At 39.0% G+C, this 26,204-nt stretch overlaps 1 protein-coding gene across 1 annotated transcript in view; it reads left to right on the top strand.

Annotated features, from left to right (window-relative positions):
- The window catches only part of TTC39A (tetratricopeptide repeat domain 39A), a 38,201-nt gene extending 21,027 nt beyond the window's left edge, over positions 1-17,174 (top strand). The window contains 9 exon segments of the mRNA XM_087960253.1: positions 1,531-1,598; positions 1,706-1,765; positions 3,799-3,964; positions 7,704-7,794; positions 8,363-8,483; positions 12,500-12,611; positions 15,576-15,696; positions 16,223-16,345; positions 17,054-17,174. Of these exon segments, the coding sequence (XP_087816379.1) occupies positions 1,531-1,598; positions 1,706-1,765; positions 3,799-3,964; positions 7,704-7,794; positions 8,363-8,483; positions 12,500-12,611; positions 15,576-15,696; positions 16,223-16,345; positions 17,054-17,174 (983 nt within the window).
- The last annotated feature ends 9,030 nt before the right edge of the window (positions 17,175-26,204 follow it).

Raw genomic sequence — 26,204 nt, 5'->3', positions numbered from 1 at the left:
CCCCCCCCCCCCCCCCCCGTGTCAGTGTCTTGCAGTGACTCTTCCATTGCTTAATGTGTTTGTATGTATGCATATGTGTGTAATAGAAGAAATGTCAATTGTTGCTAAAGAGAAAAAAAGAACAAAAGCAAGATTTCCCCTATTTTCCCAGGGTTCCTTTTTAATTTATGTCTGCTTCTAATTCTGTTGGATCAATTATTATGCTCATAATTATTACAAGCAAAAAAGAGCTCATATAATTTTTTAAAGTTATGATTTAACAACTGTTTCGATCATTGAGATTGTGTAACAAAGCCTCTTTAGGGTGTAGGCCAGGGGTGTCCAACCTTGGCAACTTTAAGACTTGTGGACTTCAACTCCCAGAATTCCTCAGCCAGCTTTGCTGGCTGAGGAATTCTGGGAGTTGAAGTCCACAAGTCTTAAAGTTGCCAAGGTTGGACACCCCTGGTGTAGGCCTTGCTGATTCGAGGCAGAGGTTGGAGTAGGGTTGGGGTTTTTTTTGCTCATTGTTTCAGTTTTGTTGAATTCCCATCAAAATTAAGTTCACCTTTTTTGCTGGTTATCACCTATAAAGCCCTGTATGGTGCAGGACCCCTTACCTCCCATCGTCTCTGCTCACCTACCAGTTCTGACTAACTGTACACATATATTCCTGGTCTCTTCTGTGAAGCAATGTAATTTAATGAAAGCCAGGAGATGTGTGCCTTCTTTTACGGCACCTGCATTCAGATGGCCCGAATTTTATCACCCTTTTTGAAAGCCTTTAAAATCTGGTTCTTTCCTCTGGCCGGGATGAGGATATTAAGTAAGTCTAGCCTACAGGTAATCCTCAACTTACAACCGCAATTGAAACTGGTACGACTGTTGCTAAGTGAAACAGTCATTGAATTGTGCAGGATTGTATGACAAGTTAGGCTAAGTCATTAAGTGAATCACATGGTCTTTAAGCAAATCACACAATTATTAAGTGAATCTAGCTTCCCCATTGACTTTATTTGTTGGAAGCACTGGCAAAGTCAGAAATGATCCTAGTACTGCAACAATCGTAAATACTTATCTGGTTACTAAGTATCCAAATTTTAATTACATGATTGCAGGGGTGTTGCAACAGTCGTAAGTGTGAAAACCAGTCCTCAGTCAATGTCATAACTTCGATCATTAAACAAATGGTCATAAACCAAGGACTACTTGTATGTAGTTTGAAATAAATATTTTTGTTGATCATGGCATGTTGAGATTGTTTTAATGATTTGTTGTTACAGTTTTTTTCATTTTTGTTTTGGACTTCTTTATGGGTTTTTTTTTAAATGTACTGTTAGCCACCCAGAGCTATGAGAAACAAATTGTTAAACAAATAAAGTATTAGTCTGTGAAAAGAACAAGCTCTTTCATTTGTTTATACAAATCCAATAAAAGGAGTCATACTGTATTAGAAGTACATCATTTACTGTTTCATTTTAATAATTCAACCAGACTTGGGCTATCAATCTTTCTTCAGTTTATTGCATTTTTTTATCCAAATTAATCTAGGGATGGGTAAAGGAAATGCTGAAGAAGCAGAGAAACTTCTCAAATCTTACCTGGCTCGATATCCAAAAGTAAGATATATCTTAAGCTGATGTAACAGTGACAAACTCTGTTAGGTGCTGCTTCATTTAAAAAAAAATTGCACAAAAATGAATGTTTTATCTTGAATTTCTCCTAGGGTGCCATATTCCTGTTTTTTGCAGGGAGAATAGAAACAATAAGAGGCAATATTGATGGAGTGAGTAATCTGCTTTTTTTCCCCTTCTCATGCTATTATTTCAGTTCAAGAAAAAATGATTTGTGATCATAAAAAGTGGAGTGTAAGATAATTTCTATAGAAGATCAAGGGGACTGTTAATTTTGAGCAACTGTACATGGGGCCTATAGTTGGCATGCTGGCTAGTTGGAGTCCTTTAAGGACTCTAAACGTAGAGACTGTCTCCCCAATTTATTGCGTGAGGAGGCTGTGAGTTATGGGGAGAGGAAGTTAGGAACTTCTTTGTTCTCAGACAATCCTGACTGGATGCCTTGTGGAAGCAGACACGCTAAGAAAATAGATTTCATATAACTGGGTTAAAGAATTCAGCTCCAGAATCATGGGAGATCAGAAACCAAGGTAAAAGAAAGAAAAATTGGCAATGAAAATACAGTTAGGTATTACACGAACAATACACAAAGGATTCTTTATTTAGTTCTCTTGTTGTTTCCCTCAGTTGGGAATAATTGTGATTAAATTATTTTTTCAAATGCCCATTTTATAACTTGTATAATAAAAGCGCTGTTCAAAGAAAATGCCAGTTTTGAAGTGATAATTGCTTGGCCCTGGTTCCTAGTAAAAATGAAAAATGGAATCTTTAATTTAAGAGTTTGTGCCTGTGGAAGTAGGTTTTTTTTATTCTTCTACCCAGATTTCAGATGAGAGGTACTCTTTCTCCTATTCAAGAACTGGTAGTGGCAAATGAGAGAACTCTTAAAAAACTGTGTGTGTGTGTGTCTGTGTGTGTTGGTTTGTGTGTTGGAGAAGGAGAGAGAGAGAGAAAGAAATAGGGGGAGGATGGGAAGGAGAGACCCCTCCACTTTCTACTCAGGTAGAGATAAAAGCAAATGACAATAAGATTCTAGAAAGGAAACCGGCTAGTTAGCATGATTTTTAATGATAGAAAATCTCTAACCTGTTCCTTATCACAAATAATTACAGACACCCCTCCTTAAAAAATAAGCCAGTTTTGATCTAAAACTTTTTTGGTTATGATGTCCAATTATGGTCTATATTCCTTTACACAATATAGAAGTATTTACTTGGCACACAAAGACTTTTTTTTATCATATGCCAGATAAAAATAGATTTATTTGGCTAATATTTTAATTCAATCTGTTCCCACTGTTTAAATGCTATTTAGCAGTATTGCTATTCTAATCTATTCTGCTACATAGATTTTTGTTTATCTTACTGTTTTGTTTTGTTTTTGAAAAAAAATAATAATTTTTGTTTATTTTATATCCTTGATTAGCAACTGCAAACATTTGCAAATCTGACAGTAATAACTGATAGTCAAAAATAGTTTTTAAAAATTGCTAAATTTTGATGCAACAACACATGCAAGAGTGAGAATAATGCTAGTATTGCTGCATGAGAAATTTATCTAAACAAGGCAACAGGAAACGTGATCTATGCAGCATTTCCCCCAAACCAATTGTGGTTGCTAAATGGGGACCACTTTTATTCTGAGAGCAGTTTTTTCTGCAAATACACCCACACACTCATGATAAGTAACTGAAACATTAAAGTTGATGAATTATTAAAATGGGGAAAATAGCATTAATACATTTCTAGGAAATATATGAACTGGAAATGGATTTGAACTAATAATATTTGGAGCAAATGGTTGATTTAAGGTTTAAGAAATAGAGGTTCAAAATGCCACTTGGTTACGAAGTAATCTTAAACTAATTCCTTTAGTTCAATTTAACCTAACTTAGGGTGGGTTAAAGGTTGGATGCTGAAAAACTATGTATATACAGTATATTACCCTGAATTGCTGGGATCAGTGAAATAAATTTAATAAGCAATAAATAAATAACATATTGTAAAGTAAATATTTAATTCCATGTACTTCCTTTGTATTATCTTCCCACACAGTTGTATTTTATTTTCTCAGTAATAATTTCAGGACATTAGCATTAGTGTCTGAGACTAATGAATGTTTGGAACACGTATTTTAAAGTTACATTAATATCCAGTTGGGGTTATATTTGTTTTTGCTTTTTCAGGCCATCAGAAGGTTTGAGGAATGTTGTGAAGCCCAGTAGCTTTGGAAACAGTTCCATCATATGTGCTACTGGGCACTGATGTGGTGCTTCACATATAAACACCAGTGGAAGATGGCCTATTTCTATGCAGATCTGCTTAGCAAAGAGAATACCTGGTCAAAGGTGAGTTAAAAACAATGATGTGGGCAGGATTAGATAGTCCTTGACTTAGAATCATTTGTTTAGCAACTGTTTGAAGTTACAATGACATTGAAAAATGTGATTTATAACCAGTCCTCATGCTTACAAACCTTGCAACATCCTCATAGTGATCTGATCAGAATTCCGGCTGATGTATTTATGATGGTAACAGATAATCAGAGTTGGAAGGGATCTTATAGGTCATCTAGTCCAACCCCCCACCCAAGCAGGAGACCCGATACCATTTCTGACAAATGGCAGTCCAGTCTCTTCTTGAAAGTCTCAAGTGATGACGCTCCCACAACTTCCGAGGGCAAGCTGTTCCATTGGTTGATTGTCCTCACTGTCAGAAATTTCTCCTTATTTCCAGGTTAAATCTCTCCTTGTTCAGTTTCCATCCATTATTCCTTGTCTGGCCTTCGGGTGCTTTAGAAAATAGCTTGACCTCTTCCTTTCTGTGGCAGCCCCTCAAATATTGGAAGACTGCTATCATGTCTCACCTGGTCCTTCTCTTCACTAGATTAGCCATGCCCAGTTCCTATAACCATTCTTCATATGTTTTAGTCTCCAGTCCCCTAATCATCCTGGTTGCTCTTCTCTGTACTTTTTCTAGAGTCTCAACATCTTTTTTATAATGTGGTGACCAAAACTGGATGCAGTACTCTAGGTGTGGTCATCTTTGTAGAGTGGTATTAGTACCTCACTTGATCTTGATTGTATCCCTCTGTTAATGAAACTTAGGATTGCATTAGCTTTTTTGGCTGCTGCTGCACACTGCTGGCTCATATTTAGCTGGTTGTGCACTAAGACTCCAAGATCCCTCTCATAGTTACTGCTATTGAGCCTGGTTTCACCCAGTCTGTATGTGTACTTTTGTTTTTTCTTGCCTAAGTGTAGGACTTTACTTTTCTCTACATTGAATTTCATTTTGTTAGATATGACCCAGTGTTCTAGTCTGTCAAGATCCATCTGGATCTTGAGCCTATCTTCTTGGTTGTTAGCTATTCCTGCCAGCAAATTTGGTAAGTTCCCCTTCTATTCCCTAATTAAATTGTTAATTTCCTTCATCTAAGTCGTAAGTCGTTACGGATGCAGCATTCAGGATGCTGGGGTCATGGGATCACTGTTGGCAACATTCCTAGCCAGCTATCTACAATGAGGGAAGTCGACTTTGCTTAACAACCACTTGATTCACTTAACAATTATGGTGATTCACTTAATAACCGTGGCAAAAAAAACCATAAAATTGTCTCAGGTCACTTAACAACTGCCTTAGTTGTTTAGCTGGAGAAATTCTGTCCCAATTGTGCTCATAAGTTAAGGACAAAAATAAATGTACGTTTGCTCACAAAATTATATAACTTATAATAAATGTATTCCAGAACATCTTTAAAGTAATTTTGATTGACTTCTGCAGAATAAAACATAAAATAGTCTTACCTCTGGGCTGGAGGACAGTTGAGGAATGTGCTGTTGACTTTATCATACGTAGTGGTTAGCTTTCCTTTTTAATTAATACCAAATAGTATTTTCAATTTAAATGGGAATGTTCAGTTTGCTTTATAGGAATACTTTCTAATACATAACATACAGGTAGCCCTCAACTTACAACCATTCATTTAGTGACCATTCAAAGATACAACAGCACTGATAAAAAGGAGTTGCAACTGTTTTTCACACTTATGACTGTTGTAGCATCCCCATAGTCAAGTGGTCAAAATTCAGAGGCTGGGCAACTGCAATGTATTTATGATGGTTGCAGTGTCCCAGGGTCACGTGATTCCCTTTTGAGACCTTCTGACAAGCAAAATCAATGGGGAAGCCAGATTCATTTAACAACCATATTACTAACTTCACAACTGCAGTGATTCACTTAACAACGATGGCAAGAAAAAGTTGTAAAATAGGCACAACTCACTTAACAACTGTTTTGCTTAATACCAGAAATTTTGTGGTACAATTGTGGTTGTAAGTTGATGACTACCCAAATGTCTTAATATGATGTGGTGAACCCAATCAGTGAATGGATAGTTACTGATCAGAATTATTTTTATTCCCATGAACAGTACAGTTGATCATTGTCTTCCCACAAATACAAGTGAGTTGTTTTCTTAGATTTGAGGAATCTGAATTAAGAACTGCCATTCAAGAGTATTATTATTATTATTATTATTATTATTATTATTATTATTATTATTATTATTATTATTATTATTATTTTGCAAAATGTGATTGCTTCTATTTTAAAGTGATCAAATAAACCACATCAATTAAATTTGAATCCTCCCTGGCATAAATCTTAAAACCAGCTATATAGGAATTACAGTACGTTTTACTATTTTTCCAAGGGTTCTTAGTTTTCCCTTTTAAAAATAGCAAGCCCATTATGATTCCTTTAACCTAGCCTTCCTCCACATGGATACCCTTCTCCCACTCTAAGCACAATGTTTGATGAGAATGGGTAAATGATTTAGTCATAAGTTCTGCAATGTAAGTCTGTGTATATAAAGGCCAAATGTTTATCAATTCCAGTAAGGAGAGGACCCAGTAATAACATACTGGTAGAACATTTATTTTAAAAAAGTAGTGCTTTTTAATCTGGTAGTATAACCTTATGGTCCTTTTTGGTGCTTTTAAGCATATAAATACATACTAACATTAAGAGAACAAAGATAACTAAGTAGAAGAAGAAATGGACAGGGGGAACAAAACTGATGCAAATTCCTTTTTAGAATTAGAATTCTTTTATTGGCCAAGTGTGATTGGACACACAAGGAATTTGTCTTGGTGCAAATGCTCTCAGTATACATAAAAGAAAAGATACATTCATCAAGAGTCAAGAATCATAAGGTACAACATTTAATAATAGTCATAGGGTACAATAAGCAATCAAATCATACTAGGAAACAGTCAATATAAATCGTAAGGATACAAGCGACAAAGTTACAGTCATACAGTCACAAGTGGGAGGGGATAGGTGATAAGGAATGATGAGAAGATTAATAGTAATAGTAGTGCAGACTTTGTAAATAGTTGAACAGTGTTGAGGGAATTATTTGTTTAGCAGAGTGATGGCTTTCTGGAAAAAACTGTCCTTGTGTGTAGTTGTTCTGGTGTGCAGTGCTCTATAGTGTTGTTTTGAGGGAAGGAGTTGAAACAGTTTATGTCTGGGATGTGAGGGTCTGTAAATATTTTCACAGCCCTCTTGACTCGTGCAGCATACAGGTCCTTGATTGAAGGCAGGTTGGTAGTAATTGTTTTTTCGGCAGTCCTAATTATCCTCTGAAGTCTGTGTCTTTCCTGTTGGGTTGCAGAACCAAACCAGACAAGTGCAGATGATAGACTCAATAATTCCTTTGTAGAACTGTATCAGCAGCTTAATAAATTGTATGTCTATTCATATGTGTATCATGTGCTTGGCAAATAATTATGACTGGATCCTTATGTCAACAGCCCATTATAATGTTGCATTAGATATTATATTGCTAAGGAAGATATTGTTTTTTTTACTCTGAGAAATTCTGAGGTGTAATTCTGATTGCACATATTGCTCACAAATTAGCTCTGTGTAATTTTATATTTTCTTGCTGACAAGAATAGATATTTTCCCATTACTAGAAAATAATACACTTTCTGCTCCTTTCTGGCTTCAACGTTATTGATCTGCATGTTTTATTGGAGATGATAACATGAATATATCTCAACAATATTGTTTTTCTTTTAAGCTACTTATGTATTTATGAAAGCTGCCTACCTCAGCATGTTTAGAGCAAAAGATTATAAACCTTTTGGAGATGATGAAATTGAGCTATTTAGGTAAGATTTTTGAGAATAAAACAGATACCAGAATGGAAGATAGTGATTGATAATGAGAGAAGATAAACTTCTTTCATTCAGTCACATTTTAAAACTAAAGTTGTCATTTTGTGTGCTTGTGTGAATTTTATATTTACATCCTCTTTAAAATTAAGGGAGATCTAATGGAATATTCTATTCATGGTGATAAGTTACATTGTGTCATAATTATTCAGGAAAGGGTATATGTTCTTCTGCTGATCATCATATACTTGCCCTGCTGCTGGTAATTTCTGAGCTAAGAGAATGGTATTTTCCTAAAGCAGGAATAATTTCTATCTGGGTCACTCTGCCCATTGTTAGCCAAAAATCTCCCTGGAAGGCCATTCACTGTACCGTTTCAGATTCTCCCAGTCTCTAGATGAAATTTGATGTAGCACAAAATGCTTTTGTTGTATAATACAGGAACAATATCATTTTTTTCTGTTCTGTTTTGATTTCTCCTGTTTTTCTTTTTTCTAGTTTTTAGAAGATGACAATTATCATACAGGAAATCGTTTAAATGTGTATCTCTTGTTTTTCTTCCTAGGGCTGTGCCTAGTTTGAAACTGAAAAAAGCAGGGAAATCCTTGCCTACAGAAAAGTTTGCAGTTTGGAAATCCCGGAGATACCTTTCCCCAAATGCTGTTCGACTTCCTGTGCCTGTTTTGGTACGCTGGAAAAGATCCCTTCTCCACATCTGTTTCTTATATATAAATATGCTAGTCTATGACTATTATAATATTGATTTGATTTGAATGTCTACATGGAGCCAAACATTATATACAAATTCTCCTGATATTTCTTTTAATTTGATGATACTGGAGATAAACACCCCATGAGGATTCTAACCTGCTTTTATCACAGCATTGGGTATGCATTTTTGAATAGCTGCTATTCTTTGTTTTGCGTGCCACAAATAAAAGCAGTGGATTATATTAACCAACCTTTCCCAAACAGATATCATCTAGTGTGTTGGACATATTGAGCGTGAATTATGACACTGAAGTCCATCACAGTTAGAGAGAGTCACATTGGAGACATCAGATTATGGAAAATAGCATATGCACAGATGTATGAGTCCACTGAACCAGTTATACAGTATGAAAAAAAAAGTACAAAATAATGATGAGATCTGTAAATCAAGCCAATCAGTGACTCATGCTGGATAACTATTAACAATGCAAGGGTTTTGTATCTATAGAGCTTCATAGTGCAAATGGAGAAAACTATGTAAATGGAAAGTACTCCCGAAAAGATCACATTTATAGTGCACAAATAGATGTGTATCTCTTCATTTCAGAAAATGAAATTCTTTACTTAATTGACTTTTTTGCCTCATTTATGGCTGATAATCATTTTTTGTCTTTCTTGGTGGAACAGCATAACAAGAGCACCAGATGGCGCTCACAAATAATAAAACTGTAATCTGAGGAATTAGAAATTGGAATTGCACTATTTATAGCAGGCTGTTAATAATTAATTGTAGCACCAGGCCAATTTTGATTCTGATGGAAGGGTCCTTATTACTATGCATGTAGAAGAAAGTGCCTTTTATGTTGTGGTTCTGTTCCTTCAAACTCCTGACTAATTGAAACTGACACAGAAAGAACTTTTCAGGAAGGAATGACGAACTGGAAACAGCTCTACTAAAAGCAGATTTAACAACTACTGTGGAATGTAGACCCAGTAAGTAGATCAGGTCTTCGTAATTCTTCTCCAGACAAGAAGAGGTCTTAAGAGCAAGTGCAAGTGCTCTAGACAACTGCTCCTCATTGATAAAGGAAAATATTTGTAGCTCAAAGTTAAAAAAAGAAAGAAAGGGGGGGTCCTTGGTATTGTTTAACCTTGGATATTTTCTTTCATTTCATTAGCAAACTAGATAACATCATCAGTGCATAGTTTCTCCTCACTAGGATACCACAAGACAGTGATCTCTGGCAAATTAAGAGATCTGGGACACAAAGGAGAGTCTTTTTTGCTTAAACCATGGCCAGCACATTTATAGATACTGGGTTCACATACTTCTTTTTCTAATCACTTTGAGAAGTTGCTTATTAACTATTTTTTAGTTATTAGGAACTTTTGGATGTACAAGTCTAAAAATACTGGGTGAGCTTCTTTTAATTTGTTTTAGTAAATAGCAAAAGCATGGTTAGAAATTTTATTGTGGAAATTTACAAATGAACTAAGAATCCAGATGGATTTGAAGTAAGATTTTGAAATTAATTCTTTGAAATTAGTTCTTGTGGAAAAATGCTTTTGTTTTGAATCATTTAAAAAAATGATAGGGTAAGACTTGGAAGGTTAGACACCAGAGAAAAGAAGGAAGTAAAGATTACCATTAAAGGAGAAAAACCACCTAAATTTGACAGTGACATAGAATGAAGAAAAAATATTTTAACATTGTATATATTGAAGGATGTTTTTGAACACTGGACCCAGAACCTAATTTTAAGAGTGTCTGCCTCTATAGTTTTTTTTAAAGATGTTACAGAAGAAGGACAAGTTTTGCCTGATGTAAATGATATGAAAAAAGATGCTACATTGGATATATAAGTAAAATAGACTGGTATCTTAGTAATTAAAAGGGATATACAAATAAAAAACTAAAGCAGTAAATTGGATTTATTTATATTGGATTTAAGAGACTTGTTAAAGCTTTAAATAATTTTGTGAGAAGAGACAAAGAAAAAATGAAAAGAACTCGTGTTCTAGAACATTATGTGAATGGACTAAAGATCAAGAATGTTAAAAGTAAAACAAAGGAATATAGAGTTGTTTTATTTGATCAAGGTTAAAACAGACATTTGCTGTGGAAACGCTTCAGGAGAATCAATGATTTGGAAATAGTGGTCACATGGCTCAGCTCCATAGGTCTCTTTAGGCAATACCTGAATCTAGCTGGCTGGGTAACACAGCCAAGCCTTTCTTCTTGTATCGAGTGACTTTGCTTGTTCTCATATACCAGGTTGGGCACTACTTTCAGGCTAAGTCAGGTTCTTCAGGAAGGAGCTGCAAGGTGATGAGGATTGGTCAAGAAAAAGGCGGGCTAGAAGCTTGGGCTGCCCAATGTGCTGACCAAGGAGGAAGGCTGGGCCTGGTTGCTCTACTGCAAGAGTCTCCCTTTTAAGCAAAGAGTGGGGAAATCAGACAGGACGCAAACAAGATCTCTCTGCTGAAATATTCTACAAGGCAAAGAAAGGTTTCTATCTTCTCAGCAAAGAAAGAGAAGAAAAAGGAAACTTGAATGTGGTACGATAACAGATAACAGATAATCAGAGTTGGAAGGGACCTTGTAGGTCATCTAGTCCAACCCCCACCCAAGTGGGAGACCCTACACCATGTCTGACAGATGGCAGTCCAATCTCTTCTTGAAAGTCTCAAGTGATGGTGCTCCCACAACTTCCGAGGACAAGGTGTTCCATTGATTGATTGTTCTCACTGTCAGAAAGTTTCTCCTTATTTCCAAGTTAAATCTCTCCTTGTTCAGTTTCCATCCATTATTCCTTGTCTGGCCTACAGGTGCTTTAGAAAATAGATTGACCCCTTCCACTCTGTGGTTTTTCTAGTTTGTTTATTTCTAACTTGGTTCTGCTAGCTGCCACTTCATTTCTGAAGATTCTGAGCAATTTAAAGCGAATTTATAATGGAAAAAAAATGGAAAAAGGTTTAAATATGTAATGGATAATGACGACTTGTGTGTTTTGAAAAAAATTAATAAAACTTGTTTTTTTTTAAAAAAATAGAATATACCTTCCAGAACATAACACAACAAGGTGCTGCTGTGTTACCCTGCAGGGTAATAGAACCTTCAGATGTTTCTTTCCAGGTGCCTTTCGGAAGATCCCTGTAATATGTAATAGGAATATAGATGTGATTTGGAAAAATATTATAGTAATAAAACTAAGCACTTGTGTTTTGATTACTGCAAATTGCTGACAGCTGGGAGTTGAGGTAAAATGGTCCTGCTTCATAGCTCTATTATGCAAGTTTCATTTTTTATTTAATATATTTGAGGAATCTATTTGGGAGAATACAGATCCGTTCTTATGAACACTCATTTTGGAGATGGAATTACTGGTTTCATGGATGCATACTGGTTTAATTCTATTCATATATTCTGTTTTCCTTAATTTTAAAATCACCCTCCCATGTACTGTTTTTCTTCCAGATTGGATTTGCATAATGAGTGGGAAGGTTAAAAGAGAGAGGGAGGAAGAGACTTAAAAAGTAGAGAGGTTTTTGATGGAAAAGAGTCATTTGAAAGAAGAAATAATTTATCTGAATTTAATAGAAAGGAATTACATTCTCTTCCACCTAATCCAAATCTTCCTATTATTATTATTTATTTGATTAAAATTTTATGCTGCCCATGTCCCCCATAAGGTGACTCAGTGGCATTTGCTTTGGCCTTTTAAGGTAGAAGATTAATAGTTGAAATAAATTATTTCAAATAAATAAAATATTTTTTCAAAGATCTGGGGAAATAATCACATACTATCAGTGAGGCAGACAAATGTGTAGATGAAGAATTGCTAGTTTCAGTTTTGCAAGAAGTTAGCAAAAAGGAAATTCTGTCACTACAAACTTAACAAAAATACTTCTCAAATATTTATCTGATGTACTCATATATTTTGGAAGAAAACGTCTCCAGTAACATACATTATATTTCAACATTTTTTAGGAAATGATGTATATCTGGAAAGGTTATGCAGTGATTGGGAAGTGCCCAGATTTAACTGAAAACATGTTGGAGTCCTTAGCAGAGGCAGAAACAATCCTGGAAAAAGGCCCAGGTAATCCAGATCTACATTTATTATTGTTGAGGTAATTCCCTGTTAGGAGAATGAGTGCATACAGGGAGACGTATTGAGAGTAGTGTTTGAATAATACACACACAGCACATAGATACACTGTACAGTAAATGTAGGTTTTTACTTCCCCAAATGTTTAAGCAAAATTCAAACAAGCAGTCTAAAGTCATTCACAGGTAAATCAGTCAGTTTTCAGTCCAGGGATAATCCAATAACAAAGTCCAGTGTCAAAAACAGTTCAGTGTCAGACTTACATCAAATCCAGGAATATCAGTCAATTAGGAGGAACGGCAATACTCTCCAACAGAAGGAAACAGAGACTCACTGAGACATACTCTCTTCTGAGACTAAGACTAAACAACCCAAGTTTCTGGCTCCATCTTATGGCCGTTTGAGAAACCACACCCAATTACACTTAGGATTCTCTTAAAGAGACAGTATTAAAATGTCTATCCTGGTTTATATATTGTCCAACCCAAATAGCTGTTAGGTGACTTATATTCCTAACAATTATCCTTCCCCTTTCTATTTATACATATTCGTTTCAAACCTCAGATAAGATTGCTTACAGTGGTAGGAGGCCAGTTTCTGGGGAATTTGAGGGTACAACTGATCATGTAAAGCAGCAGCCCCCAACCTTTGTGGCTTGGTGACCCGGCTGGGGGGGCGGGAGAGGGAAATCGAGCCGTGCGAGCAGTGGGCCAGCGTTTACGCACTCGTACGCAACTTGACTTGTGTGAGTTGTGGGCTGGCATGCATGTGTATGCACATACAACTTGACTACAAGTTGAGCTCATGCATGCTCACCGACCCACCACTTGCATGAGTCGAGCTATGCATGTGCATATTTGCGCTAGCCTGCCGATCGCATGAGATGAGCTTTAGGCAATTAAGAGTGGAAACGAGAGTAAAAAGAGTCTTCTCACTCCAATTCCTAATCTTAATTTGGGGCACATTTGGAGGTGTTAAAAATGGTATTAGGAACAGATTGTTTCTGAGGAGCAATTTAGGTTTTAATTGTGGAACAGCATGGGTGACTGTGGTCCACTGATCATAGGTAGATCTCAGTAGCTGAAAGTCTAAACACTGACTGGGTTTAAACACTTTTGTAAATCAGAATTTACATGTAAAATTTGCCTTCAGCTTCCATATGCAAAGTGAAAGTAGTTCACAGCTATTAAAAAAACAATGAAGAAACAAAAGAAAGTTGGCGTTAAAATCCAGCAAGGGGTTAGAGTAAATCAGCCTTCAATCAGTCAATTAAAATTTTAAAATATTAATCAAATAAAGGGAAAATATGTGCAGTTAAAAACCAAGGCAGGCTTAAAAACCTGGACACCTGAGAGGAAAGATATAGACCTGACTCTGACTGCTCCTACCAGGAATTGCAACCTCCAGGAGTGTCCAGAGAGTTGTTCTGGGTCGTTCCTAGCTGTTCCCATTCAATCTAGGGAGCCAGCTGCCAAGAAACCTGCTTTGGCAGCAAAATCAGCTGTTTGTCAGCAGGAGAAGCAAATCCCCTCACTGCTCAGCATATCATCTGGGAGGAAGAGTGTTTAAATCCTGACTGGATTTGAACACTTTTGTAAACCAGAATTTCCTTAACTATTGAAAAATATACCTGAGCTCATACAGTAGACTAAACCTGAACCAAGGAAGTCCTATAATGATACTGTGGACTTATCAATATATTTAAACCCAGCCAGTCAGTGATGGTATGCTACCAGTTTGGACCAGTTCGGCAAAAGCCTCTGACAATCATCTGAGAGGGGAAAGAAGAGAAAAACGCAGGATTGACCCTCCTACCCGCCCCTGCACTTTTCTCTTCTTTATCCTATCAGCTGATTGGCGCTGCAGGCCTCAGCTGGTGTGGGGAAGGCTGCACACCCGTGTTAGGTGCATGCATGTAAGGTGTGCATGCACACATGCGCGATCACTTAACCGGTAGTGGAAGAGTGGATCCCACTGCTGCAGCCAGTGAGTTATATATGTTACCTAGCCAGTAACACGATGCATATGTTCTGACCAAGGCTTCCTGAGACAGTAACAATCACACGCTATTTGCAAAACCCATTTTTTATTTCAACGGCTGTGAATTATATGCATTCACAGCCTGTAATGAGTCCCAAACAGTTTATGAATAGTCCAACAGAAGTCTGTCACAGTCTTTCGGGATAAGGCTGATAAGCACCCATCTTTATCTCCCTTGAAATGCTGCCAACGACTAAATTGCCAATTAGCTGTACAAGGCCAAACGGAGCACAAAGTCAACACGGAGCTTCCGAGTTTAAACTGACCAGAACAAATAAGTTGTTTCCTGCAAAGGCTCATGTCCCTTTGCTCCTCCTTTATGTGTTATGAGAGGGGCCAATCATCTCCAAGCCTTACTCCCAAGTCGCCCCTTTTGTCTTTACTGTTCTTGCCTTCTGGCAGCTCTGTGCAAGGGTGCACTGGGAACAGGCTCCCCCTATTCCTCTGCCTCGCTGATGTCAGATTGTGGAGGCTCTGGAGTCAGTACATAACTCCCAGATGGCCCTGGCCCCATCTCTGTGTCGGATGCAGATCCCTCATCTGAGCCCTCCCCAGACTCCAGGACTGGCCCATGTTCCTCCCCACTGCTGCCAGCTCCGCAGGCCAGCGGCGGACCACAACAGCATAATGCACCAATTATTTGAATTAGTGACTTCATAAATACAGACATAATAGAAAAATTCTTCATGTAATCACAGAATTTATGAAGTCACTAATTCAAATAATTGGATAATATATCATTTAAACAATGTATAGGATAGTTTGAATATGTGTTATCAATAATTATAATGTTCATAACTAATATGTGTATATAATATTAGATGAGAATATTAAATATGTTTCACCATGTTTGCTGTCTTAGAAAGATGTCTGTCGTGATCCAAAATTACTTCTGCGTCTTCTTTCATTTTTCAGCTACAAATTTTCTTGTTGATGACCATTGCATGATAAAGCTTCTGAAAGGGCTATGCTTAAAACATTTGGGCAAGATTTCGGAAGCAGATCACTTTACTTATATTCACTTCAAGTAAGTTTCCAAACTAGAAGATGCTAATGAACACTAAACCACGAATGGCTTCATTAAATGACCAAAGTTTCCAAGCAGTCTCTTCATGTCAGTTAATAAGCTATATGTATTTATATAGATATAAATCTATATTTATATAAGTTCTAACTGGTTTACAGTTAAAATCAGGAGATGGGTTTTAGGAGAATATAAATTACTCTGGAAAGAATATTGGTCATTTCTTGTGCAAATGACTACATCAAAAGATGATTTATCTAGTAACCTAGTAGCTCCATCAGTCTGGGATCGTAGCTATCAGGGTCAATATAAGCTTAGAGTTTTAAAATAGCTAAAGTGGCTTAAGTTGTATAACTTACATATGGGTAGTCCTTGACTCATGACCACAATTTGGACTGGACCTTTTATCGCTAAATGATGCAGTGATTAAGCAAGTCATCATGTGACCCAACCAGAATTTCTTCTTGTCAACCCTAATAACTTTATTCTTGCTTGTAAAATTATTGTTATTCATTTCATGTACCTTGCCATTTCTTATTTTAAATGAAAAGAAGATCAAGTATGATCATTACTTAATTCCAAATGCGCTGCTTGAACTTGCTTTATTATATCTGGATCAAGATAAAATAGAAGAAGCAGTTAAGATCCTGGAAAGAGCAAAGTAAGCCTGTTGAAGTATATCTTTCTCATTATCAGTAGTAGCTAAGGTGATGGGAAGGGGTTGAAGTAGGTTTGCTGAAAAATTCTTAGAGGGGCTCCAGTGACAAATAATTCTGACTTACTAGGTAGGGTGCTTATTTTCAGTCATTTTGGTATAGAAACATTGAAGATATACAATTTACTTCAGTACGTGAAGATTGAAGCATACATTTGTTATTTATTTATAAATTATATTAAGATTTATGTTTGTTTTTTTAATTAGTGTTGTTAGACTTTGACTGGTGCCACACACACACACACACACACACCAGTCACCATCCCAGAATAAAGAATGGGGAGTAGGTTTAGTATCTGTATCCAGAGAGAGAGAGTGTGTATTGTTACATGAAAGCACAAATAAGATTGCACTATTTCAGTGAATGTAGTAGAAGTCACACATAGGTTAGTATATTAACTTGCTAATATGTATGAAATGTTTTATTTATGCCAATATGGTAACTTTAAGAAAACATTTTTCTTTGAAAGTGCTAGGCATTGTATTTACTTATAAACAAGCTGCATTTTTCTACATATTGTTCCCTTTTAAAACAGAAACATTTGAAAGAAAACAGATATTTTTGTCTTTTTCTGTGCAAATATTGCTCTATTCAATCTAGATTATGATAAACGCTGTAGGTATGAACCAATCACAAATATCTGTTTGTTTCAGGCAAAATTATAAGAATTATTCCATGGAAACAAGGACACACTTCAGAATTCAAGCTGCTTTGCATCAAGCCAAATCTCTCCCAGATGATGATGATCATTCTATAGCAACTGTGGTTTTCTAATGTTATTGTGTTTTTTTTAATCAGTTCATTTGGTGTACAGATCTTCACAGATGGATATTACTGGCAATATTTTAAAATGGTTTCCATGTTCACATTCAGCATAAATGTTTTTAATTTTAAAAATTCTGAGGAATAAACTCTAAAAAGCAGTATTTCTTTCGTTATCTCTGTGTGCTATTTTCAGCTAGTTATAAGCATTTTGAAATATACTTGTTAAGTTGATGAATAATAGGAAATAAACTAGTAGAACCTTGAAGACTTCACCTTGATCAGATTCAGATGGTTATTAATTTTTAAAAGTACTAATTAGGTTGGATCTTATTTTCTTGATAATAAAATAACTGAATTGCCTGTTAAATTGCTTATTTAAATAGAACAATATGGAATGGGTAATTGGTCCTAACTTGATACGACCTTTCTCTTTGTGTGGAGATAGCATTCAGGATTGGGTGATCAGTCTCTGCCTGTGATTGGACTGTCTGTCAAAACTTTGATGACACTCCCTCTGCTGCTCGGGACCTCCCCAGAAATTGGCGAAGGAATAGTGACAGACTGAAGTGTTCTCCTATAAGTATAATACAGAACGCACCACGAAAGGGTGGGACTGAATGCTATCTCCACACAAAGAGAAAGGTCGTATCAGGTTAGGACCAACGACCCTTCTCCATTGTGGTGGAGATAGCATTCAGGATTGGGACATACCAAAGCCAGCTGTCCTACGGGTGGGCCTAGTGCAGTCCGAGTCCCTTATACAGAATGGACCTTTTGCAGAACCCTCCGTCCAAAAGCTGCCTCAGCAGAAGCAAATGAGTCCAGCTTATAGAGCCTGATGAACGGAGAAGGAGAGGCCCAGGTAGCCGCCCTGCAAACCTCCTCCAGAGAAGCCTGGGTGGCCCCCGCCGTCAATGTTGCCGCGCTTCTTGTTGAGTGCGCTGTTATCCTTGGAGGAACTGCAAGTCCCTGTGTTTGGTAGGCCTTGGATATGCAAAGTCTTATCCATCTCCCCACAGTCGTTGGAATTACCTTGCAGCCCATGGTGGAAGGTTGAAAGGAAACAAAGAGGGATTCAGACCTCCTGAAGGACGATGTCCTCTTGATGTAAATCCTCAACGCCCTCCGAACGTCCAGAGTATGCCATCGTCTTTCTAACGTGTGCACAGGATGCGGACAAAAGTCAGGCAAAATTAGCTCTTGGGATCTGTGGAACCACGAGTTCACCTTTGGCATGAACGAAGGGTCTAGTCTTAACACCACTCGATTGGTGTGAAACACACAAAGGTCTTTCCTGACAGACAAGGCTGCCAGGTCCGAAATCCTTCTGGCAGAGGTGATCACTACCAGAAAGGCTACCTTACAAGACAAAAACTGCAAGGGAATTGACCTCAGTGGTTCAAAGGAGACCTCAGTCAGTGACTGCAGTACTTTAGAGAGGTCCCATGTTGGATATCGATGAACTACTAGAGGCCTCAGGTTTGTAGCCCCCTTCAGAAACCTGCGGACCGTGGGATGTCTAGACAAAGATTCCACTCCCCCCAAGGATAGAACAGAGGACAAGGCTGCAACCTGCCTCCACAGAGTATTAGGTGAAAGTCCTTTGTCCAGGCCCTCTTGGAGGAAGTCCAGCACCTGGGCAATCGAGGCCCCAGAAAGGACAATGTCATACCTACAACACCATGCACTGAAAGCTTTCCAGGTTGCATCGTAGATGCGGTTGGTGGAGGGTCTCCTGGAGGCCTGGATAGTTCTTATTACTCTGGAGGAATAATTGTCCCGGATCAGAGATCCCTGCTCAATCTCCAGACGGCCAAGTGAAGCCATTGGGGCTCTGGATGCAAGATTGGCCCCTGGCTGAGCGACACTCTGTCCTCCAGTATCCTCCAAGGTCTGAAATTGGAAAGGTTTATTAATTCTGCAAACCATGGCCTCCTGGGCCAATGAGGGGCTACAAGGATAAGCTCTGCTCTTTCCACCAACAGTTTCTGGATGACCCTCGGGATCAGGGGCAGAGGAGGAAAGGCATACAGGAGCTCCCATGGCCAAGGGCTGCACAAGGCGTTCGTTCCCTCCGCCCCCGGAACCACAAACCTGGAATAGAATCTCAGGAGTTGCGTGTTGTTCTGGGAAGCGAAGAGATCCACTGCTGGGCATCCAAAGTGCTCCGATAGCTCCTGAAACAAATCGGGATGCCAACGCCACTCTGCATGGTCAATGGTGGCTCTGCTAAGCCAGTCAGCCTCAACATTGGCCACGCCTGCAATGTGCTCAGCTCTGAGCGACACCTGGTGTCTCTCTACCCATAAACTGGGCTGCTCTGCCTCCAGCATCAGAGGCCCTGAATGAGTCCCACCTTGGTGGTTAATGTGTGCCTTGGTTGACATATTGTCAGTCAAGATTAGGATGTCCTTACCTGAGACCGCATCCTCTAATTGTCTCAGAGCCAGATGGACCGCTCGAAGCTCTAACCAATTAATATTATGGTCCAAATCTGCCCGGGACCATTGTCCTTGGAGCACCCTGGATTGAATGTGGGCACCCCAGCCATGAAGACTGGCATCTGTGGTCAGCACTAACCTGTTCGGTTTCTTGAACAGGAGTCCCATGGAAAGCGCCTCAGATGACCACCTTAAGGACCAACTTAAGGACCAACTTAAGGACCAACAGAGTTAATCTGACCTGTAAGAGGAAACAACTACCTGTCTTCTGACAAGGTAGAAGGAACCATTGGAGTGACCTGGCATGCAGTCTAGCCCAGGGCATTATATTAATGCATGATATCATTTTCCTCAGGAGCTTAGAAAGCGTAGCCAGGGATACGCTAGGTTTAGATTTCACTTGTCCAATTAACTCCCTGATACTCTCCTGACATTCTTGGGATAAGGACACCTTGCAGGAATTAGTATCTATAACAGCTCCCAGATGGAGTAAGGTTTTGGTGGGAGTGAAGTGGCTTTTGGCCTCGTTGACAGAGAAGCCATGCTTTTGGAGCACCTGAATGGTGATCTCTAAATCCTCTACAGCTCTAGATGGGAAAGATTACTGGACCAGTATGTCATCGAGATAACACTGGACCCTAACTGGTATAGCCCTAAGGTGGGCTGCCAGGGCTGCCAACAGCTTAGTGAATGACCTGGGGGCTGAGGAAAGTCCAAAGGACAAGGCCCTGTATTAATAGTGCCTCCTATTGTAGCAGAACCTGAGGAATTGTCGATGAGCAGGGATAATAGGGACATGGAGATAGGCCTCCGTCAAATCAATGGAGGTAAGGAAGTCCCCCTCCCTAATTCCCTCCAGGATGGACTGGAGTGAATGCATCTTGAACTGCCTGTATTTCACCCGGCGGTTAAGGCGCTTCAAATCCACAATTGCCCTCCATCCCCCCAAGGCTTTTGGGATTACAAACAATATGGAATAGAATCCCATGCCTTGTTGACCCTCAGACACCGGCTGAATAGCCTGAATCTCCAGCAGGTGCTGAATAGCTGTTTCCATAAGGTTTCTTCTCTCTGTATTCCCTAGAGATAGGGCGATGAATGAAAAGCCTTGGGGGCATAGAGAGGAATTCTATAGTCTGGAGCGGACTGTCTCCAGGACCCAGGTGTCAGTGGTTACTTTCTCCCAACACCTGGCAAACAAGTCCAGATGTCCCCCAATGGGAGGGTTGGTCTTCATTTTATGACCCCCAGCCCCTCGAAAGGGCCGTTTATTGTTAAAGGGACAATTTCTACCTGTCCTGTCCTGGCTTGTTCCTGCCTGGGGGCGAAAGACCTCTGGGGTCTGGGGAATCCCCCTCCTGTTTCGGGGGTCCTATAATCGGAGTCCACTCGGACCTTGTCCAGAACCTCTCCAATTTATCCCCTTTAAATGGGGCCGTGGCCAACCTCCATTTGTGCCTCATATCAGCCTGCCATTGCTTTAGCCAGAGCAAGCGACAAGAGGTCACTGTTCCCCCTATTGCCCTGGACGCAAATCTGGCAGCACTCAGTGTGGCATCAGCTGAAAATTCTACTGCTGCCAATAGTTTGTTCACATGCAGGTGTGATCTGACATCGCCCAGTGGAATTCTCTCCTGTAGCTCCTGGAGCCAGATGAGAGAGGCCCTGTTGAAGAAAGATGCGGCTGTGGAAGCTTTCACTGCCCATGCTGCTGACAGGTGTGTTCTTGGCAACGTTTGCTCAGCCTTCTTGTCCTCAGCCTTCAGTGAGTCCTCAGGCTCCCCAGGGATGTCTGTGTTGGCTTGCAGGGCCGCAACTGGGGCATCAACATTGGGCACTTCCAGGGCCTTGGAAAGATCGCCTCCTACATTAAACAATTTCTTGTCTAGAGAGGAAGGGCTTGGACCGCATCCGAGGGACGACCACTGTCTTTGGATGACAGTGGTGAACATCTTTGGCGCAGGGATGACATCTGCTGTGACTGTTTTCTCAGAAAACAATGGGTCAATGGGGTCTTCAGAGGGGTCTGCAGGCTCCTGCGGTTCAGGGACTAAGCCTCACCCTGTGGCCTTTTTGGCCTTAAAGAGGAGAGATCTAAAGATGGCAGGTTGGAACAAGCCAGGGATAGAGCTTTGGTCAGCCTCATTGAGGCCCTCATCATCGGAATAGTTTCTGTCCATCAGCTGGCCACTGTCAGATGTGATGGAGTGGGAGCTTACAGCAGGAATATACGCACCTAATTCTGTATGCAGGGAAAGATCATCATCATAATGAGACCTGTGTCTCCTACTGCATCTGGATGAGGAAGCAGAAACCTCTGAGGGAGAACCTCTGGTCTGTCTTAAGACAGCTGACACTCCTTGCCTCACTGCCTCATTTAACATAGTCTGCATATTAACCTGGAACTCAGGTTCCTGTGCCCTAACTGGTCTGAACCCAGCTGACATGGGAGTAAAGGTTGCTTCTGGAGCCATTCTGTGCCTCTGATCAGTAACTGTCAGTTGCTCTGTTGTTGGGCAGACAGAGAAGAAATTTCTGATCTCAGAAGCCTCAATAGATTCCTGCTCTTCAGCTCCCCCTATGGCCGCTTCTGCTACTGCAGCCCTGTCAGTTTGCAGTTGCCTCTCTCCTCTCGATAATGGCCGTTCCTCATTTAGGCGGGAAATTATGCAGGGCACCATTTCCTTATCATTTTGCTCTTTCCCTCGAGCCCACACTTTATCCAGCGCCTTGTCCCTGTGGCGCTCGTCCCTTTCTGCTGCCTTGGAGCCCTTTCGGGTTCCTGCAGCCTTGTCCTTTGGCTTGGGGCTGTAAAATGAAGCCATCTGTTCTGGGGCTGCTGGGCTTAGAGAGCGTGACGGCTGTCAAGCCACCCGCTCCCCTCTCCTGACATCGCAGTTAGCCTTTTGTGATTCTGCCATCTCTGACTCCAACGATCTTACTCTGGAGTCACCCCGAGCACGCTGCAGCCTTTCACTTTCCTAAACCTACTTTCACTACCTGTACTCTTCGCTGCAGGTCTTCTGCCCCTTTAAAGGCTACCGTGGTTAATCTCAGCGTCTCCAACGGCCGAAACCACTGGGAGCCTCCCAAGCCAAAGTGCGGGAAGGAGGTGAGGATGGTATTCAAACTCCTCCCACAACCAGAACCTTAGTACCTTGTAGATCGGCCCTCAGCCAATCCGAAGTCCAACGACCGGGGCAGAGCCCTGGCTACGCTGCAGTTTGACAGCTGTCAAAGTGGTAGACCGGTTCTGGCTTGCATTAGAATTCAGGATTGGTGTTTTTATTCCTATTTTTCCAATCAATTTGAAAGGATTTGTTAAATTTGCTAGGAGAAGAAATTAACACATTGTCCAACAAGCTGACTGAGTCAATTTCTGGGGAGGTCCCTAGCAGCAGAGGGAGTGTCATCAAAGTTTTGACAGACTCAGTCCAATCACAGACAGAGACTGATCACCCAATCCTGAATGCTATTTCCACCACAATGGAGAACCTACAAACTTGCTTATCACAATGAAATAATTTAAAAAGGCAGAACCTACCTACCTCCCACCTTTCAGCTGTCCTTTAATAAAGGGGTCCCCAAACTTGACAATTTTAAGACTTGTGGACTTCAGCTCTCAGAATTCCACAATCAGCCATGCTTTAATATGTAAATTATCCAGATGGGGCAAAAAAAAAACACGCCTGTGTAATAATATTGTTTGTCCAGTTTGATCGGTTACCAAGAATTTTAGGATAAATCTTAGAATCTTAGAATAATTGAAGAACTATAACAAACAATCCTGAATCATTTTCTGGAACAAAAGCCAAGTTTAAAGTATTTGAAAAGAATTAGATAATTAAAATACTTTTAATATGCCATTACTCTATAATGATTAACCAATTGATGTAGGAGATGACCATGCTGAGCCTGAGGAGGGATCAAACGTATCATAAGTCACAAGTCCCTATGCGCCCACAAGAGATCTAACTCCAGCCCACCTTGAATGCCTCTCTTATCTCCTGCTCATATCCCTTGATGGTTGGTTGGTCTGATTCTTGAAGAGAGTTTAAGCTTGCAAGAAATCTTTATACTTATTTGAACTCCCTGAATCTCCAGATTTCCCCTGGTACTTGACATTAATTCAACTTAGGAAAATTATTTCACAAATTTTTTTATGCAAGATAGCATTTTAAATACAAGTAACCTTCAACTTACAACCATCCAAAGATACAACAGCACTGAAAAATATGACTTGTATATACAACTGCCACAGCCTCTCCATGGTCACATGATCAAAATTTAGGCACTTGGCAACTGGCTTGTATTTATGATGGTCGCAGCATCCTGGAGCCACATGATCATATGCAACCTTCCCAGATGGTTTCTGATATGTAAAGGGGAAGCCAGATTTACTTAATGACGTGATTCACTTAACTACAGTGATTTGTTAACAACTGCGGCAAAAAAGGCCATAAAATTGGCAATGGCTCACGTAACAACTGCCTTGCTTAGCAACAGAAATTTTGGTTCCAACTGTGGTTCCAAGTCGAAATCTATCTATATAACAGAATGTCTCAATTTTCTAACCAAAAGGGAACTTACTGATTCATTCCTGATAGGACTGATTTCTTTGAGTGGGAATTCCTGTCTAGACTAATTAGAGACTTGACGTTAAAGACTATAGATAATTCAGTATTGTATCTTATTTGTGTTTGGCACTTATTCTCTGATTGGAAAGTTCTTAAGAAATTGCTAATTTCTTCTCCAGTTAAATTAACTCCATATACTTCAGCATTTTGCATACTTAACTGAATTAATTTCACAAGTGCAGTTTGTACCTTTGTTGGTATATTATGTGTCAGTAACAACTTTCAATTTTTGTAGAGCCCTGAAACAATATGTGATTTATTATTTCAATGTGCAATTAATTAAATATCCTGGGACAGGACCCTGGGTTAGATAGACCTTTTGTCAGTTAAAACATAATTTTTATTTTTGGATTTAGGCCAGAGAATCTTTTCCCAAAATAGCAATTACTTGCTTGGTCTTGAAAGTAGAAATTGTTTAATATTTTCCAGTTTTAAAGAATGTAACTGAGTAAGAAATTGCCAGCTTTACTAGAGCAAATGCAATACACACATAGTAACGGTTTATACCAGATGTGAAATATGTGCATAGAAACACAGAGCCAGTTCTTGTACTTTGGCTGCTATATTAAAATATTTTTGTAGTTCTTGTAATTGTAGCATATCATTTTCTTTAGTAATTGATTGTCCTTCCAAAATATCCTTTTATTTAATAGCCATCCTGCAGTAAAGTTCACAGTCTTGCATGTTTTTTTTTAAACTGTGAGAATTGGTACTTGATCCTTGGTATATTTATTTCCCAATATGGATACTTAGGCCATAATCATAGTTCTAGCGGTTATATTGGAATGTTGACAAATAATAACTTTTGATAAATTAGACTCACATTGTAAACTGACCTTTGGTAGATTCTATTGTAATGGGTAAAGTTTGGGATTTAAGCAAATAACCAGCATTATAGACATTTCCATCATAATTTAGGAAACATCTTTGGAGACTCACCTATGGAAGTTTGTGCTTTAACATTTGGGAGAAAATCAAATGTTTACTTTTGATTTAGTAATGGATTTAGCAATTGATTTTAAAAAAATATTTTTATCACAAAGTTATGGCACACTAATAAATCAGAAAACTATATCAAGGAACGTTCAGGCAATTGGACAAAATCCAATATAAGGTGTCTATGTAATGATAGTTTCTTTTGGTCTTCATATATAACATCTAACTGCTCCAGAGCAGGTCCTCAAATTAGGAACCAAATAATAATTTGTAGAAAATAGCAATTATTATCTCAGTTGAAATATATTATCAGGTAAATGACATTTCTAGTTATATTTTGTAATATAGTAGTTTTAAGTACCTCTGGTATTGTGCTTGATTTTTCCTTCTAAATATTACTGAGAAATGTCACGTGCCAATTGATCAAATTGTTTCTCAATGTTAATTTGTACAGAAAAGTACACAGTGATTTTAAGGCACAGAATCTGCTTCTAAATATAAGTATTGCTTCTTTGTAAGCAGAGCACAAATGTGCTTTGAAGATTATAACCATGTATTTGGAAAGATACATTAAAAGGGCTGAATTTTTCTTCCTTCAGAAACCAAGCCCCTGGTGCTGAATCTGGGGCGTGCATGTACATACACACATGCTAATCACCTTTGCTTATCTCATAATCCTATTTAAAAATAGTTTTGGGAATAAATTTTATGTTCTCAAGGAATCCTGCTGAGAGCTCACAGAGTAGTGCATCCTTCCTGTCTCAAGCCACAGGAAGAATTTATGATGATGAAAGTTCTATGGCTCTTCGTTTAATAGTAATCAACCAAGAATAGAGTCTGTGCTAGAAGAGACCATGGTTTGACATAAAATATTGATATGCCAAGATCAAAGGGCAAGATTTTTGCCAGTCCTGGAACTGTCAGAGTTAATTTTCTTTGTAAGGGTATCAGTCAAAACTTGCATAAGAAGGCTGCTATTCTCAGTGTGCACATACTGGGAAGACATAAGTGGCAATTTGTCCACT

This window comes from Notechis scutatus, chromosome 3 (assembly GCF_049901735.1).
Source record: "Notechis scutatus isolate UNSWTSFEM ecotype Mainland chromosome 3, rNotScu1.2, whole genome shotgun sequence".
Taxonomy (NCBI): domain Eukaryota; kingdom Metazoa; phylum Chordata; class Lepidosauria; order Squamata; family Elapidae; genus Notechis; species Notechis scutatus.
Note: the sequence above shows the minus strand (reverse complement) of the source record. Positions and strands in the feature narration are given on the sequence as shown.